The following is an 18,716-nucleotide window of genomic DNA, read 5'->3' as shown; positions in this document are numbered from 1 at the left end:
GCCTGGTTCATGAAAGTACATCTAGCCCCACAGTTATACTCACCTCCCCTTCTCCCTCAAGAAGGCTCTATCATGACTTAACACACAGCTTCAGATCTACCGCACACCGTGAAAAATGAACAGAGCGCAAGGCCTGAACACCAGGAGGGAGCCTGGCGAGGACACCCGTCTTCCTGTCCCTGGTGGCCAAGAGGCGATCTTCAAAGATGAAGAGTTCCAGTTTCACGTGTTCTCCAGGGCCCCCGAAGTGAATGTGGGCTGTCTTTTCTCTTCTGAACTTGTGCTGCTGAAGATGGAGTGAAGCCTAGCCTCAGAGACGCACAGAGAGATCGATCCTGGCATTTGGTAGGCTCTGACTGGCTGACCGGGGTGGAAACAATTTCTCTCGCTTGTAAACAAATATAAACAAACTCCTGACAGCCAGTCGACTGGCTGCGCAGCTACCAAACCTAGAAAGGACCACCAACCAGCGCGAGTTCAGTTACAGACCAAATGTTTAGTCTGCACAGTCACACACGTTTAACACACCTGACGCAATCCGCCTTAGGAGGCACCCCCCGTATTCAAAAGCACGTGTGATGGCACCTTTCATTATCTATCCCTTGTTCTTGACTTTCCAAAGCTCCCACATGGCCATTACCTAATTCTCTCTGAGCCACACCTCTGTACGTAAAATATTATTTCTGTTTTCCATGGACAAACTAAGCCCCAGTGAAGTTAAGTGACTCATCTAAAGTAATGATGGGGGAACTCAAGAGTTGGAAAATTTTAGTTTAAGGTAATAGTTAATAAGCCTAGTATGTGAAAAGCTATTGTTTCAGGAACTGCCGTACGGCCCACCCTGACTCCAGGAGACCACAAGCGATTGGCCTTTGTGCTCCAGAAGAGACCATGAGCAAGGAAGGTGGTATCCGAGGAGCTGTGTTCCTGGGAGAGACAGTCCGGTGCCCAGGACACAGGACACAGACAAAGAAAACCACCAGTCCTGACGAAAGGATGTTAAGGAAATTGCCAGAATGCAGCTCTTATCTGATTGGCCTCTTTCCTGAGTTCCAAATCCCTTACCTACACTTTTGCCCCCTTATAAAAAGGCTGGCTTGAAAGGAAATGTAAGATGGTCTGTTAGGGTGCAAACCCACTGTCTTCTCAGATCGCCGTCCATCTGAACAAAGTGCCCATAAAGATTCAATCCCTGTCTCTGCTTCCTGGGTTTGGTAGGTGGTGGGCAGCACAAACACTGGCATTTCTGGTTCCAGTGACACAGCTTGTATCACTGGGCCCTAGGTTCCAGGTTCCCAAGCTCAGACTCTTCCCACAAACTCTAACTGCGAGTGTGCACCAGAATCATCAGTGGAGCCTGCAAACGTGCATGAACCTTGGCTCCACCCCCAAGGATTTGGATTCCGTAGGTTTGAGAAGCAGCCTGGGCACCTGTGTTTGGATACTGATGGGCCCTCCCAGTTGAGAACCATTCCACAGGACCCCCAAGTTGAAGTTCTTTGGTGGTTTCCCCTGACATCCAACAGAACCACCCAGAATCTATCCCATCATTTCTATAATAGCTGCTTCTGGTTGGAAGGTTGCTCACCACCAAGTTCTCCCTTGGAATTCACTTTGTAGCCCACCCCCAACTGTCAACGCAGTTCGCCTTACTTCAGCAGACTTGTACATCGTACGGATGGCTCCGGAAATACGGGGACAGGACACCGAGGAGTACGGAACAACGAGTGTGGACTGTGGGCCACGATGCAGGCACTGGGGCAACGTCAGCCTGTGGTGCCGGGCTCTGGCTGTGTTAACACAATTAGACAGCAAGCACTGGAGCCCCAGTCTGTCAGCTGTGAGGAACTTAATTAATCTCTCAGACCAGTGAATCTGCCTGTCAGCCAAGCCCAGATCTGAGCTCTCAGCTGACTGGTCACACCATGATTGGTTCACTGTGTCAGGAAAATTTCGACAGACAGGATCATCACCCAAGGACTGCCTTCCAGCATTCTGAGTGTGAGCACTCAGGGCGGGGCAATGGTGGTGGGGGGAGAGATGAGAGGTGCTCTGGCCAGCGTGTGTCAGGCCTCTTTCCTGGCTTCTGGGCAGCTTCTAATCCACAATTAGATTAGAACAGGATTTAATTAGTCTAATTAAATGCTTTGCTGCTTGAAAGAAATTAAAGGAATTAATTTATTGAGTATCTACTAAGTGCTAGGCACCTTGCTAGATGCTTTATGTGAGTAATCTCATTCAATCAGAGCAGCAGCTCTGGGGGGTAGGTAACACCCCGTTTTACAGAAAGACAAACCAAAGCACCAAGGGCTTAATCCGATGCTCAAGGTAATGAGGCTGGTGGAAAACCGAAGGTGCCAGCGCCGCGAAGCAAGCAGCAGTGTGTCCAAGACTACCACGCGGTCCCTGAAGGTGAGAAGTGTTTGCCTCCGCAGAGCAGTGAACTTCAAGGCAGACAGAAGTCACCGATCCCGAGGAAAGGACAAAGCAGAGGGGGTCACGCTGAGGGACATGAGAGAAGTCTCTCCTCTCGGCCCAGCTCCCCCGGCTCAGGCCCTGCGCCTGCCCAAAAGCCCTGTCCTTTATTTCCGTCCACCCAAATCACACGCTTCTCCAAGACTCATGACCTCCGGAAAGCCTCCCTATCTGTCCACTCAGCAGAACCACTTCTCCTGTGTTCCTTGGGTTGTGGCCACCCCAGGCCATACTTTCGGTGTTGGCTTGCACCTTTCCAGGAGAGCAAATTCCTGAAGGCGGGGCGAAGGGTTACACATATTTGCACTTTCTGCTATGGCTTATATTTAGTAGACTTTCAGAAAATGTTTTTTTAAATGAATGGTTTGCTATCAGCAAAAAGGCTCTCCCATCTCCAAAAAGACACGCACAGAGTTTTCAGAACCTACGCGGTTGGCGGGACCTTTGCAACTATCCCAAGTGGCTGGCAAATGTCACGCAGACGCTAGCTACATCCTGTTCTGGACTCATTCCTCTAGCTGAGCCCAGCTGAAGTCTTGGTTTTCATCGGACCTGCTGTTTCTAACGTGCGAGATGGCTGCTGTGCTACCATGCACAGGGGTGTGGGGAACGGGCTAAACATGAACTGATGAAACTTCCACTGATTCCAAAATAGAAATACAAACAATAGAGCAAAACTTTGTAATGTGTACACTTCTTTCTTACATCCTCAAAGTAGCCCTTTCTTGTAAGTGAAGAAACTACAACCTAGAGAAAAAAAGTGACTTACCAAGCTCACAGCTTTTACGTTTACATGAGATGAAGTGAGGTCAAATCTTTGGACTCCGATCCCCAACAATGCCTCTCTTTGAGTAATAGTCAAGAATAACACTTAACACTTATTTAATAATGGAGGATAGATTGGTACTTTTAAATATATCTGCTTTGCCATCCTAACAGTTAAATTATGTTTCCCAAAGCAACATTTTGCTTGTAGCTTGTCAGACAAACACAAAGCACAACTGCCAAGTCTATGAAATCTGTCTGTCCTTCCCTGTCACCTGCTCTATTTCTCTCTCCTTCAACCATCTACCCTCTGCCTGCTTCCTCGAACCAGGCGCCCCTGGGGTAGGTGTGGGTAGAGGTAAACATCTGGGGGTTGTCTGTGTCCCTGAGCCTTTGTTTTCTCTCCTAAGATGCTATGTGGGTTAAAGTTAGCATGGGCAATGCGACTGGCAGTGCCTGGTACAGGCAGGTACTCCGTGATCAAGTTCTGTGCCTTCCCCTTCCAGCCCAGCCCAGCCCAGCCTCCGCCTCCTGTTGATCTGAGCCATCTCTCTGCACCACAGTGGGGCATCGCTGGGCCTACATATCTGGTCTCTAAGGCCTTCCAGGAGCCTGAGGAACGAGAGGGATGAGACTGGCACTTGACACCCAGGGGAGCTCTCCTGGCTAAGAACTTCAGGGGGTCCTTGGTACCACTCACTTTAACTTGTTTCAATATTCCACCCGTCAAAGGGCAAGAAAAGGTATAATATTTCCCAAAACCAGATTAGATTTTAAGTAATAAAAACAGAGCTAGTAAGAGTTTGAACCTCAACCCGTCTGTAACGTTTAAAAATACAATAATTGAAACAAAACAGATTCAAAGTAGTAATTTCCCATTTGTATGTGATTGTCACATTCCAGCTGTGGATTTTAGGTCTTGGAGTTGGTATACCACATTCCTTCTGGAAGTAAGTAGGGAAAAGTATCAAGAATTTTGAGAAACAGCGGTTTCTAATTTGGGTTCCATTCTCACTTGAGGGATCATGAAGCCAAAAATTACATTTAAAACTCTTCCTTCTGGGGATGGAAAGGGCCTGTGGCCACTGTGCTGGGAATCCCACAGAGCTGTCTCCAGTGCGCTCGGGTGACAGTCTCTGTGGTGGAGAGTAAGAGGTAAATATGTTTACATAAACTGTTAGTTCAGTACACCTTTTGCCTAAGTTTTAAAAAAATTTTAAAAGGCAAAAACACAAGTGAAGGGTGTCTACCACAACAGCCAGCTAGGACGGCCTACCGGCGTGAGAACAGTGCAGACTTGTAGTCAAGGGAGGGGGACAGGAGCGGGGTCTCCTAAGAGCTGGAACACACTGGTCCCACCGCTCATGTTCTTGGGGTCTGCAACTCTCCAGGCTGAGGCCCTGGGCCTCAGCGAAGCATTAAAAGAGCAGCAGGTTCTAAAGTGAGGTCACCTGCAGAGATGCCTTATAAAATGTGGCTGGAGCTCTCTGGCAGTCCAGCACCCCGGGTGTGCTGAGGACACTTTGCCTTTTTCTCAGGAGGTCAGCTGTCCCTCTGAGCTAGCACCTCCAGCAGGCACCACGGCACCCAGGCCAGGCCTGCACTGAGCTAGCCACAGACAGCTTGTGCACTTTCCCCCTTGTTAAGTCCGCCTGAGAACGAACCGCATCCACTGCTTACTAAGGTTTACTGTGTGTCAAGCAGTTTAGGCAGGAAGGATACAAAGCTGAAGACACAGGACTCATAAAAGTTCTCAAGGACATTAGTCCAGTAGGGGCTAACAGCATAGACCCAGTCTATGCCAGACTCAGACTTCCTTTAAAAATGAAGGTGACCCTGTGCTCTTGGGGTTGGGGTGTGTGTATGGAGGCCCATAAATGTGTGTGGATAAGAGACAGAGTCACGCCCAGTGTCCTTTCCTCCCTTACGTTCACGGTGAGAGTGCTGTAATTTATCAAGTAAGTTCACATTCTCACTTAACTCTGACAGCATTATAGATTTGCCTGGCAAGAACTGCTATCCCCATTTTCCAGTTGGGAAAATGGAGACAAAGAAAGATCAGGAGACAGTGCATGGCAGAAACAGGGGTACAAGCCAAGATACGAACCTTCTCACCTCACCCTTGTATCCTCGGCTCCGCTCCACAGCCTCACAGGAGGAGGGGGCTGCTGTGACCCCTGTAGCCTAGACCTTCTCCACCTCACCAGACCCAGCTCCCGCACTAGGAGACCACCACCACGGACTGCCTTTGTGGACACACCCCTCGCCCTGACCAGGGAACGCAGAGAAAGGCTCCAAGCTCTGTTCTAGGCAGTAGCTAAGGCTTGTTCCATCTGGAGTAAATACTAGTAACAGAATATGAACCTTACAGTTACACTACTTTGTACAATTCACAAAACTCTTCTGTAACTCTCATTAGGTCAGAGAAGCCAATTTTGAGACTGGGATTAGAACCCAGGTCTCCTGTTTCATTCTCTAAGGACCAATCTACTGTAACATGTCAAGCATTAAATAAATTCTTGTTAGTTATTAATGGGGCTATTATAAAACATTAAGTTCTGGTCCCCATGTAAGGACACAGGCCCCATGTCACCAGAGCATGTTGCCACATGAAAAGAATGTCCTATTCACAAGCCCAGTCCATTAAAAATAATGCAGGGATACACTCTTAAACAAAGGAGAACTTCCTGGGTCCCAAGCCCCAAGTTGACAGAAAGGGTGGGGACAGCCTGTGTAGCGCTGCTTTGCTTTCAGGAAATGATTCTCTCATCTACTCCCTTGATTTTGATTAAAAGGCTTCTAGTTTCCTCTTACAAATAATGAAAAGTGGTTATTCTATTATCATTTTAATATGTATTGCAGCAACATTTGGAGGGAACAAAAAGGGCCTGCAAGAGACAGAACTGAGGTTCCCACACAACCTTTGCCCATCGAAATGGCACTTATGCTCGGTCCTAAAACACACAGGAATTCCGTGTGAGAAATGAGAAGCTGCCCGAGGTCAGAAACAGACACATACACACTTGCTTCCATACATTCCAAAGATGGGGGAACATGCACAGGGATGCACTGGCCAGCCCTCCCATTTCTCCTTTATTTTCATTTCTTAGGAACTATCTCTCCTGGAGCATCCCCTCCACGTTCACACCCAGACACAGATTCCCGGAGAAGAGATGGAGGAAAGCGAGGGAGTAAGGTTCACAAAAGACTCCAGTTTGGAGCATTAATAATTACAGCAGCTGGAAGGCTTACAAAAGCAAAGAAGGACTCTGTTAAATTATCAGGGCACTTCCCAGAAAACCGCCAGCCAGGAGATTACTATCGATGAGGAAAATCAGAGCCAAAATCAGATCTCAACTAAGCAGGCAGACTTGCAGAATTTTTCACCTTCACTGCTAAGATTAGCATTTTTTAAGAGAGCAGTCGACTCCATGAGTTTGACAAAGGAAGAAAAACAAAAGATAGCAAGAGACTCATTCTGGATGAACAGTTGCTATTCCGTATTCATAACTCTACACCTGCAACAGAAGCTCAAATGAGACACAAGGTGGGGTCCTTGGCGAATTTACACACCAGCAAACAATTATGCACACTGCATTTGTGCATGCAGCAAACACCCTGACCTGCACCACCGCGGCACCTCCGACCCCCACGGCCGGGAAAGACCCACCAAATGCAGACGAGACCCCTTTTTTGTGTGTGAGAACCAGCCAGAACCTAAGCTGTCATTACACAGCAAAAACCTAGCGAGAACAAAAACCCAGCAGCAGACTGATGTGGAAAACCCAGAACATACCTGATTTCTTCAAATGCGAACATGACCTAGTCAGAGACAATTTCCTTAGATTGTCTGGTAGCCTTTTTGGTTCGGAGGACAACCATTTAGTCAGTCAGGTGCTGCAAAGTGCAGAAAAAAGAGGCGGGGTTCTCCCCAGCCCCAGTATTCTGAAGTAAAAGGCTTTCTGCAGACAGGGGCCTGCAGCCTCCAGCTCCGCCAGCTGCTGACAAGCGGCAGCTAACAGGGGAGGCAGCGAGAAAACCATGTGATCATTCCAGCAAGTCTGATTAATGCAGTGGATGCTTAGGCTCTAGGCTGGGCACTGGATTAGTCCAGAGGAATAAGTGCATGCCCAAGATCCTGTGTAAACCACAGATCACATCTCACCTCCAGACCAGGCTTTTGCAGGGGGGTAAAAGCTTAAAGGAATGAGAATATAACCTGTTCCACTGTGACCTGCCTGATTACCTCATCTTCCTGCGGCTGCTGCTTCTATAATGACCAGGTAGGACCAATGTGGCCAGTGAATGTAGTATATATAGAGTGATACCTGGCTACATTGTACTGAAAATTCTGCAGAATCCTGTATTGTATCCATCCACTACCAAACCTTACTTTATCACAAATGCATAAAGGGCTTTGGAACCCTCTAAGCCACATTTTATGCCACCCCTTTACCATGAACATGACCTTGTAGGTCAGTCGTGATGGGTGATCTCATTTCTTTGATGATTCATTTAGTGAGTGTCTAATAATGTACCAGGCTCTTATCAATGCCTAGAAGTACAAAAATTACTATAGTAATTTTAGAACAAAAGTTAAAAAATAAATAAAAAGAAATAAAGATGTCAGCCTAAAAGAAAAAGAGAGAGAAATGCTTACCAGTTTGCAAAGTCCAAGCTGGCAAAATTTGGCAAATGAGCTGAGGCTATAGACTATACTTGCCATTAAGAAGAATCTTCAGCATCTGGACTGCAAATCTTAATACGGGAGACAAATCTCAAATACAAACCTGTGAGTCACTCTTGACTTTTTTCTCTGCCTCACACCACAAAGATAATCAGTCATTAGCTCTGATTCTACCTCAAAAAGGTTTCTTTGAGTCTGGCCCTCTGCCCACTCCCCACCCACCACCTGAGTGCCCACCTGCCTTCAGCAGTTCTCACCTGGTCTGTTGTATTCTAACTGGTCTTCCTCTTTCCCTCCCTTCTCTCAAACTCTGCCAGAGCAATTTCTCTAAATCCATTTGGACGGCTCCTATTTGAACCCTGTATTAGCTCCTCAGTGCCCACGGTGTTAAGGAAAAACCCCTCAGCCCAACACACAGAATCTTATTTTTCCAATTCTTTCTTCCATTAAAACTCTTCATGAACCCCCAAATCCAGCCAGACATTCCTACTTCCCAAACTATGCCAAGACCGCCTTTCTTCAGTCCACGGGCCAACTGCCTAAATCATCCCTTGATCCCTCTGTGACTTGCACCCTTCCTTGTGGCCCACGCACTGTTCCCTGGGTTGGCCGTCCCCAGGCGCCAGGGCAGCCAGCTACTGCCCCTGCCCCACGAACCCCTGCGGTGCCTGAGGGCAGGGGCTGTGTGGGATTAAGCTCTGTGTGCCCGGTGCCTGCCACTAGTAAAGGTTTGCTGAATGAAGCCCCTCACGCTCGGGGGTGAATGCACCGCTCCTCCCATGTTGTCTCTCGGTGAAGAAAAGTGAGCGTCCGGAACTTGCCTCAAAGAAATGCAGTGGCAACAGCCAACTGAGGCAGACTGATTAGTAAGAAACTCCAGGGAACCCTGTAGTCTCTCAGGCCATATAGCAATCAGCAACTAAACTGACCCAGAAGGCCTCCCAGATATTCCTGACAAGTCTGCCTGAGAGCCTCTACTTGGCAGAATGGTGACGTAACAGAACACAGAGGCGAGCCACAGCCACTAGTTAACCCAGGTTGAAGTCCCAGATCCGCCACTTAGTGACTCTGTGGTCACTGGCCAGCTACTCAAGTGCTATGAGCCTTGGATTCCCACGAGGGACAACCGGAATAATGTGGACACCACCCATGCCTCTCACAGGACGGCGGCCAGGGCCCAGCAAGCTGGGACTGTGCAGTGGGGAAGGTCTTCATCAAGTACGTTACAGGGACCGTCTTCACCATCTTCACCACTGCAGGGGCTGGTCCTGGGGCGGTGCTGCGAGCCCACGGCTCTTCTTCCCGGTGAGCTCACCCCTCGGGGAAGTGTGCAGTCGGTCTGTTTACTGGTGGCTCATCTAACTGTTTTTTTTCAGGGGGAGGGGAACAAGGTATTTCTGCCCTATGATTCTCAGGCCAAAGGATGTGGGTATGTGATGTACATATACACATATAATGTGTATAGATATATGTATCAAATCACTGTTCCAAATCCTCATTAAAAAAATAAAGCAGTAGATTACCCAGCTCTTATGAAAAATAATTCTCCCATACCAAATTCAATTAGAAGACTTACTTTGCCTTAAAATTTTGTTCAATTACAATAGAAAGTCGGCATTATTTTGTACTGATTTCGGCTGCACAGCATAGCTAAACAGTCATACACTTTACAAAGTGTTTCTGCCAACGTTTCTAGCGCCCACCTGGCACCACGCAGTTGTGACAATGCTGTTGACCATATTCCCCGGGCTGCACTCGCATCCTGTGACTGTTCTGTGACCACCGACCCCTGCTTCTCAGTCCCCTCACCTTCTTCACCCAGTCCTCCAGACTCCCTCCCCTCTGGCAGCCATAAGTCTGTTCTCTGTGTCTATGAGTCTGTTTCAATTTTATTTTTTCACTTACTTTGTTCTTTAGATTCCACATATATATGAGATCATATGCTATTTGTCTTTCTCTGACATTTCATTTACCACAATACCCTCCAGGTCCACCCATCCTGTCACAAATGGTAAGATTTAATTCTTTATTATGGCCAAGTAATATTCCACTGTACATCTCTAACACCTCTTCATCCACTCATCTACTGTTGGGCAGTGTTTTGAGTATCTTCAGATACATACCCAGAAGAGGAATTGCTGGGTCATAAGGTAGTTCCATTTTAATTCTTATTTTGTTTTAATTCTCATCAGAGGATATGTTTATTGACTTTAGAGAGGAAGAAAGAGGGAGAGAAAGAGGGAGTGGGAGAGGGAAAGGGAGGGGAGGGGAGGTGGGGGAGAGACAGAGAGAGAGAGATCTCGACATGAGAAACACTGACTGGTTGCTTCCTGTATGCACCCTGACTGGGGATCGAACCCACAACCTAGGTATGTGCCCTGACCATATGCAACCTTTTGGTGCGTGGGATGTTGCTCCAACCAACTGAGCTACAGGGCCAGGACACCATTTTTAATTTTTTGAGGAACCTCCACACTGTGTTCCATTGTGGCTGTACCAATTTGTATTCCCACCAAAGTTCACGAGGGTTCCCTTTTCTCCACATTCTCAGCACTTGTTGTTTGTTGATTTATTGATGGTAGGTAGTCATTCTGGCAGGTGTGAGATGACAGCTCATTGTGGTTTTAATTTGCATTTCTCCAATGATTAGTGACTTTGAGCATCTTTTTGTATGTCTATTGGCCATCTGTATGTCCTTTTTGGAGAAGTGTCTATTCAGGTCCCTTGCCCATTTTTTAACTGGACTGTTTGCTATTTTGGTATTGAGCTGTCTGAGTTCTTTGTACCTTCTGGTTATTAACCCCTTCTAGGATGAGTCATTGGTGAATATCTTCTCCCATTCAGTAGGTTGGCTTTTCATTTTGTTGATGGCTTCCTTGCTGTGCAAAACCTTTTTTTTACTTTTTTAAAAAAGAGTTTATTTTTAGAAAGAGGGAAGAAGACGGAGAAAGAGAGGGAGAGAAACATTGATGTGAGAGAGAAACATCAATTGGTTGCCTCTCGTACGCACCACAACCAGGGACCAAACCTGCAACCCAAGCTTGTACCCTGACCGAGAAAGATCTGCAATCTTTTGCTTTGCAGGATGACACCCAACCCATTGAGCCACACTAGTCAGGGCTGCTGTGCAAAAACTTTTTAGTTTGACGAGGTCCCTCTGATGTTTTCATTTGTTAAACACCTGGCTGCACTCCTAGATGGATGGGGGTAGGAGCAGCTGGTAATCAACCAGTGGCAAGCCTCCGGAAGGAAAGGAGGCACTCAGTGATTGCTTGATGGGTTTGTTGGTTGGTATAAAGGTCAAAACCTACATTCCTGCCATTCCCTGCAAGCTTTGAGGAGGAACAGCAGGGAGATGGCCCGGTGGGAACTGGCCTCCGTGCCTTCTCTTGGCCACCAAGCAGGCCCAGTGTGGCAGAGGCCTGGTGGGATGGAGAACCTCTGGACTTGGTGCCTTTTCCCACCAGTGATCCAAGAGTCTCCTCTTGGAGAGCTGGTTCCCTCCGGGCAATTTATAAGGTCCTGGCAGGGAGCAGAGTTGACAGAAATGGTGAACAAGCTCCAAATCCTAGCACCACGTGCATTCAGACATAATTTTAGGAAAGTCCCCAATTTTCTTTTTTTTTTTAATTGTTGTTCAATTACACTTTTCTGCATTTTCTCCCCACCCCTCCACCCCACTCCAAGATAAGGAAATGGAGACCAAAGTGGTTAAGTAACTTGTCCAAGGTTGTATTGCCATTAAGTGAGAGAACAATGACTTGGACTCAGGTTGGTTTAGCACCAACATTTTTTAACCCCTTATGCCCATCGGCATCCCTATACCAATGATCCAGCTGCCTCCAGAGAGGGCTCATCCTATAGACGGCCAGGCCCCTTGTGGCCTGGGTCATGGTGACCCTCTGGGGTTCTCTCATCCAACTGGCCAGCTAACATCCAGATTTCATGGCCAGGCTGAGACCGCTGGGGGCTAAAGAGGGTCTCAGCTGCCCCAGGAAGGATGGGGTGGGAACCTCAGTTGATCTGGCCTTGGCACCACATCTGGAATAGGGTCTGTTTCAGAAGCTAGGCACTCCCACTTGACCACTTGGTAACTACTAACACCCAAATGTCAGGAACAGGGACATACGAGAGGGCCCATGACTCCTAACCACTCCACTCCTCACTGGAATGGCACTTCAGGGGCCACACAGTGTTGGAAAAGAAGTTATCCCAGGTTGTCCGCCAACAACTCGAGACCCAGACAAAGCATGTCCCTATTCTGGGACTTAGGCTTCCTTTGCCAGATATCAATTTTTTGGCCTTTATTTTAAAACATCACTTACATGGAACATAGAGCTGAAGTGAATATAAAGCTGATAAAAGACACTTCTGGCTGAAGGAGGAGTGGAAGGGCCCCAGAGTCCCTGCTGCAGGTTGTCCCTTCCTCCAGCAGGGACAGGCCCAGACTCAGCCTGGTAACACCTGGCTACGATGACCTGGCAGCCCCGTCCGGGCGGCCCTTCTGGGGAGCTCTGCATTCATGTCCTCACATCCACACCAGTTATCTGGACTCACCTCCTCTTTCTAGTCTCATCTGAAGAATCAAAGCTTCTTGACTGGGTCCTGCCGTCATGGCAGGACACTGTCCTCTGTAGTCACTCGACATGCAAGTGCTGAGATGTCTCCAGAGACAGTGCAGATACTGAATAAAAACACAATCATGAACAGGAGGTGTTGCCAGGCACCTGACAACTGGGGGAAGTAAATGAGAAGGATATTTTAAACTAGTACTCTTAGCCTAACAGGTACCTTGGTTTAGCAAGCAACATGTCTTTCCACATGAGATGGTAGATTTCTCAAGAAAGTGAACTTATGATTTGTGGCACTGAATCCTCATCACAGTCCCTTTGGAGACCGCCAATCTGAGAGTTCAAAGCCCTGTGGGCCTGAGCCCTCACACGTGGTCAGACTATAGGCTCACGGCCGTGATGTGTGTGCTGCCAAACAGGGACTGAGCACGTGAACAGGGTCTACTCTCCAATCAAGGTCAACAGCAATGCTCTTCTGACACACATGGGTGTGCGCGTTCACTGCTGGGCTGAGTAGAGACGAAACAGGAGGAGACAGTCGTGACCAAACCCTGATTCTTTTCTCTCAGCCCACACACAAATTCTTCCAATAAGCAGAGGGCGGAGTGGCAACAAGAAGCGCCCAAGAGGGTCCCCACTGGCCACTTCTTCCCAGTCTGACTCCAGTACCCTAATCCAGAGTATCCTCACCTCCCCCTCACCTCCTGCCTGTCTTACTCCCTTCCTACAGTCACCTGCCCTCACATCTTCCAGCTCAAAACCCCACAATGCTTGTTCACTGTCTCCACACTGAAGTCCCAGCAACCTGGCCTGGCATTCAGCTCCTCCACACACCTCCCACTCTTGCCAGCTGGACCCAGGTTGGCCTCCTCACTGACCCCGCACACTTACGCATGCCACCTCCCCCGTCCACGGCACTCCTTGCCTTCTCTCCACAAAGGGTTATGGAAAGTGTGCATCTGAGTCCAGCTCTACTTTCCACCTGAGAAATCTCGCACAAATTCTTACCTGTCTAAGCTTCAGTGTCCTAACCTTAAAAAAGGGGATGACAGCACGTCTGTGGGGATGCTGCAGAGGTGAAACCCCGGCACGCGTGAACCGCCACCAGTGGTAGACGATATTGTCACATGTTTCTAAACCCCATCGTGTCCCGCTCTGGACCAAAACCAGCCTAAGGCGATCTGTAAAGCTCCCGAATTCCTATGAGAGTCAACACATGTGGTATTTATAATCTCACTCATCATAGTGTCTGTCCCCTCCATGTCTGAGGCCCCTAAACAGGTGAGAGTCCCTGGGGACAGGGGCTGAGGGGACTGGCAGGAGGAAACTTAATAGTTTAGCTCCTCATAACTTGTATCAGAAATACACACACTATCTAAGTAGAAACATATGCTTGCCATGCAAATAAAGCTTCAAGAGAAATCTATTATAATTTTGGGCCACTACCCCCAAATCCTTCTATTTTGTAATTATGGGGGCCCACTAACAGCAACTTCCGTTTTTAGTCCTTTTTAAGCCTTCACCAGGCACAGCACATTCCTGGGTACAGAATAGGTCTCTGGTCAAACCTTTTTAAATTTACTAAGTGCATTTTTATTCCAGTTGAAATAACCTTTCCAAAAGTTAAAAAAATAAAAATAGAAACAAAAAATCTCCAATTGTCAGAAACGAGTGAGTCCTAGACTCTCAACTAATTCTTTCCCCCAGGTTACACAATTCAACTCAACTTCCACAGTGACATTTAACTTTAAAATAGAAGTTTTAAATAAGCCATCCCCTGATTCTACTAACTGAAAGCTACACCCCGAAAGCACTCCACCATGAAGCACACACAACTGCAATACATTTTTCAGGCTACCACTTCTCAAAAGTAGTTTACGGTAAACAACTTTTCTTATTGGTAAAAAAAGTAGTTTATTTCTGCATGCCTGTCCACATCAATCTCTCTCCCCAAATGAGCACTATTAAACGTCTGCACCGCTTACTATTGCGTTCCCTCGACAAATGCTGTAAGAGCTACCACGTGCTAGACATGACTCCAGGTACTGCAGAGAGAACTGTGAAGATGCTCAAGCCCTCAGATTCACAGGGCATCCACTCGAAGGAAGGGAGTCAGAGACTGAACGAATGAGAAAGGATGATAAAACAGGGCAATGTGCCAGAGAGGGGCTGGAGGCTATGGAGAAGCAGTAGAAAAGGACCCCTCAGGTATGATATTTAAGCTGAGATGTGAATGACAAGCAGGGGACAGTTGTGCAAACATCAGGGAAACATCACAGCAGGCAGAGGAGACAGCTGGTACCAAGGCCCCAGGTGGGTGGAATCCAGCCTGCATCCCTCCTTCCCTCCCTGACAGGGCAGCTGGACTAGTGAAGTCAGGAAGAGTAGAGGAAGATAAGACAGAGATGTAAGCAAAGCCTCCTCAGCCAGGGAAGCAAGCGCTGGCCAGTTTTAGAGGGTAGTAAAGCGACCTGGTTTTCACTGCTGGAAGAAAAGTGATGTGGGGAGGACTTCCGGCCAAGATGGAGGCGTAGATAGACACACGGTGCCTCCTCGCACAACCCAAAGAAGGACAACAACAATTTAAAAACAAAAAACAACCAGAACTGACAGAAAATCGAACTGTATGGAAGTTCGACAACCAAGGAGCTAAAGAAGAAACATTCATCCAGACTGGTTGGAGGGGCAGAGACGAGCAGCCGGGCAGACAGGACTCCCTGCAGGGCGGTGGCTGGCGGACCCAGCGAGGTGGTGGATTGTGGAGCCGGGTGGGCAAAGCTGCAGCTGGCCAGCGAGGCAGCAGTTGGTGGACCAGGTGAAAGACCGCACAACCCAGAGTTCCAGCGCAGGGAAATAAAGCCTCAAACCACCGACTGAAAATACCCGTGGAGGTTGAGGCGGCAGCAGGAGAAACTCCCAGCCTCACGGGAGAGGTCGTTGGAGAGACCCACAGGGGTCTAGGGCGTGCACAAGTCCACCCACTCGGGAATCAGCACCAGAGGCGCCCAATTTGACTGTAGGTAGCAGGGAAGTGACTGAAAACCGGCTGAGAGGGAGCAAGAGCCATTGCTCCCTCCCAGACCCCTCCCCCATGTACAGCGTCACAGCGCAGCAACCAGCATTACCTTGCCCTGGTGAACACCTAAGGCTCCGCCCCTTTACATAACTGGCGCACCAAGACCAAAAAAAAAAGAAAGGACCAAATGAAAGAACAGACCAAAGCTCCACAAAAAATACAACTAAGCAATGAAGAGATAGCCAACCTATCAGATGCACAGTTCAAAACACTGGTAATCAGGAAGCTCACAGAACTGGTTGAATTTGGTCACAAACCAGATGAAAAAATGAAGCATATGCTAAGAGAAACAAAGGAAAATGTACAGGGAACCAATAGTGATGGGAAGGAAACTGGAACTCAAATCAATGGTGTGGACCAGAGGGAAGAAAGAAACATCCAACCAGAAAAGAATGAAGAAACAAGAATTCAAAAAAATGAACAGAGGCTTAGGAACCTCCGAGACATCTTTAAACATTCCAACATCCGAATTATAGGAGTACCAGAAGGAGAAGAGGAAGAGCAAAAAATTGAAAACTTATCTGAACAAATAATGAAGGAGAACTTCCCCAGTCTGGCAAAGGAAATAGACTTCCAGGAAGTCCAGGAAGCTCAGAGAGTCCCAAAGAAGCTGGACCGAAGGAGAAACACACCAAGGCACATCATAATTACATTACCCAAGATTACACAGAAGGAGAGAATCTTAGAAGCAGCAAGAGAAAAAGAGACAGTTACCTACAAAGGAGTTCCCATAAGACTGTTAGCTGATTTCTCAAAAGAGACCTTGCAGGCAAGAAGGGGCTGGAAAGAAGTATTCCAAGTCATGAAAGCCAAGGACCTACATCCAAGATTACTGTATCCAGCAAAGCTATCATTTAGAATGGAAGGGCAGATGAAGTGCTTCTCAGATAAGGTCAAGTTAAAGGAGTTCATCATCACCAAGTTCTTATTATATGAAATGTTAAAGGGACTTATCTAAGAAAAAGAAGATCAAAAATAGGAACAGTAAAAATGACAGCAAACTCACAGTTATTAACAACTACACCTAAAACAAAAACAAAAGCAAACTAAGCAAACAACTAGAAGAGGAACAGAACCACAGAAATGGAGATCACATGGAGGGTTATCAACAGGGGAGTGGGAGGGGGAGAAAGGGGGGAAAGGTACAGAGAATAAGTAGCATAAATGTAGGTAGAAAATAGACAGGGGGAGGGTAAGAATAGCATAGGAAATGCAGAAGCCAAAGAACTTATATGTATGACCCATGGACATGAACTATAGGGGGGGAATGTGGGAGGGAGGGGGTGTTCAGGATGGAGTGGAGTGAAGGGGAGGAAATGGGACAAATGTAATAGCATAATCAATAAAATATATTAAAAAAAGAAAAGTGATGTGGGGAGACCAGCTGGAAGCTGTTGGTGCAGTCCAGGTGGGAGATGATGGCCTGGACCTGGTGGCATCAGGAGACAAGAGAGAAGGTGATGAATTTTAGTTAGGTAGCGTTTAGAGGTGGTCCTTGTCACACTCAATTATTTCACGTGGTTCTTTAGATTACTAATGAAGCAGAGCAAAGATTAAATAAAACATTTCAACAGAAACCCTAAGACCACCACCAGGACCAGAAGGCAAAGAAGGGCACGCTCCCGGAGTGGAAGGGCCTTGTCTCATCTTTATCGTTCCGTCCCAGGGCCTGGCCCCGGGTAGCTGTTGAGTTCACGAATCAGCAGTTTGTAGACTGAGAGAGAAGATTTCATAAAAAGATGAAATTGGATTTATCAGCAGTCCTCTTTCTCATGCAAGCATCCAATAAAAGGGCAGATCATCCTTTTGAACAAACACATGCAGCTGCTCCAATGTCACTCAGATACACAGAAATCAGCCAAGGAAATCTTACCAGGAATAGAGGGAGAATCAAGAAGATAAAAGCACGTAAAGCAAATTCACATATACAATCAACAACTATTTCCTGGGCACCGGCTATGAGTGCACATGCTTCTATCCCGGAGAGAGGAGGTCAAAGAACATTCAGGCACACTTCTGGCCTTGCCAACAGTCAGGAACAGACCACACACAACACCGAAATGAGAGTCAGCATGGTAAATCAGGGTGCACGGTGGCTGAAGCCATGGCCCAAGATTTTACTGCTACTCTGTCAGTATTCGGGGTTTTTTTCCCACTTCAACTCACTGTTCTCATCAAGATCCCCAGGAGTCCTGATTATACCTCACAGTTGTCCAGGAGCGTGGAGAGCCGCTCCGCTCCGAGTGCGTTTGGCAGCTTACTTTACCTGCCGGAGTGCAGAGTCCCAGCTTGTTCACCTGCAACATGTGGGTAACAATTCCTGCTCTGCGCCCTCACAAAGAAACTGTGAGGGCCAAACATAATAGCAGGCGTGCCAATGGTTTATAAATTACTAGTGCTTTCTAAATAAATAATTGAACTATTATCAACAACAAAGGAAATTATCCCTTTCTACTTTGTGCTGTCTGAGATCTTGATAAGGTGGGAATTTTAAGTATTTATCCAGGCCATATAATTAAATGACCCACAAGTGCAACTTACTATCCAAGTGACCAGAGAGAATTTCTATAAAGACCCATATTTGTGGGCATTCAGGGCTAAGAGGACCTTAAAGTCAAATTACTCAAACCCTATTCAGCCTAGCCACTTAAGACACTTATTCCTCAAAATGTTCCCATTCTGTCAGAGTCTAATTTTCAAAAAGCTAAAAACCTAACTCCCATACAAATGGATACTAAGATTGTGTCAAGGATTGATTTAACTCATTAGTGAGGGACCAGCAGGATGGCAAGCCTGGTTCAAAGGTAATACAGGAAACATACACACATACAGTCGGTGGATGAAAAGAAAGCTCTGATAATCTTTAAAGTAGGGTACAAAACTGGTTAATGGACCACAGAGCAATTAAGCCATAACCTTTAAGGTTATCTTTTCTACTAAACAGAAATCAATTTTAGGTCTCCACTGGACAAAAAATCATTTGTAACTTACCAATTTCCTACAAGTTAACATTTAACTTTATAAAAGCCAGTCTTCTCCAAGAATGTCCCTTAGAGGAGATTGCTGACAATGCTCTCGAGTGGTATTAAAAAGGTACACAATATTCTTTTTGCCTTTTCTCCAAGTTTTAGATAATTTTCCT

At 47.0% G+C, this 18,716-nt stretch overlaps 1 protein-coding gene across 3 annotated transcripts in view; it reads right to left on the bottom strand.

Annotated features, from left to right (window-relative positions):
• EVL (Enah/Vasp-like) overlaps positions 1 to 18,716 on the bottom strand; it is a 122,405-nt gene that overhangs the window by 79,898 nt on the left and 23,791 nt on the right. For 2 of the 3 annotated variants that reach the window (XM_053927546.1, XM_053927550.2), the window contains exon 1: positions 7,037 to 7,342. The exons of the other annotated variant lie outside the window; for it this stretch is intronic. In XM_053927546.1, the coding sequence (XP_053783521.1) occupies positions 7,037 to 7,059 (23 nt within the window). In that variant the 5' untranslated portion in view covers positions 7,060 to 7,342. Of the gene's footprint in view, positions 1 to 7,036; positions 7,343 to 18,716 lie in introns of those variants that run through there. 3 annotated transcript variants of the gene reach the window in all.

Source organism: Desmodus rotundus, chromosome 7 (assembly GCF_022682495.2).
Source record: "Desmodus rotundus isolate HL8 chromosome 7, HLdesRot8A.1, whole genome shotgun sequence".
Lineage (NCBI taxonomy): Eukaryota > Metazoa > Chordata > Mammalia > Chiroptera > Phyllostomidae > Desmodus > Desmodus rotundus.
The sequence above is the reverse complement of the archived record's forward strand: the minus strand, read 5'-3'. Positions and strand labels throughout refer to the sequence as shown.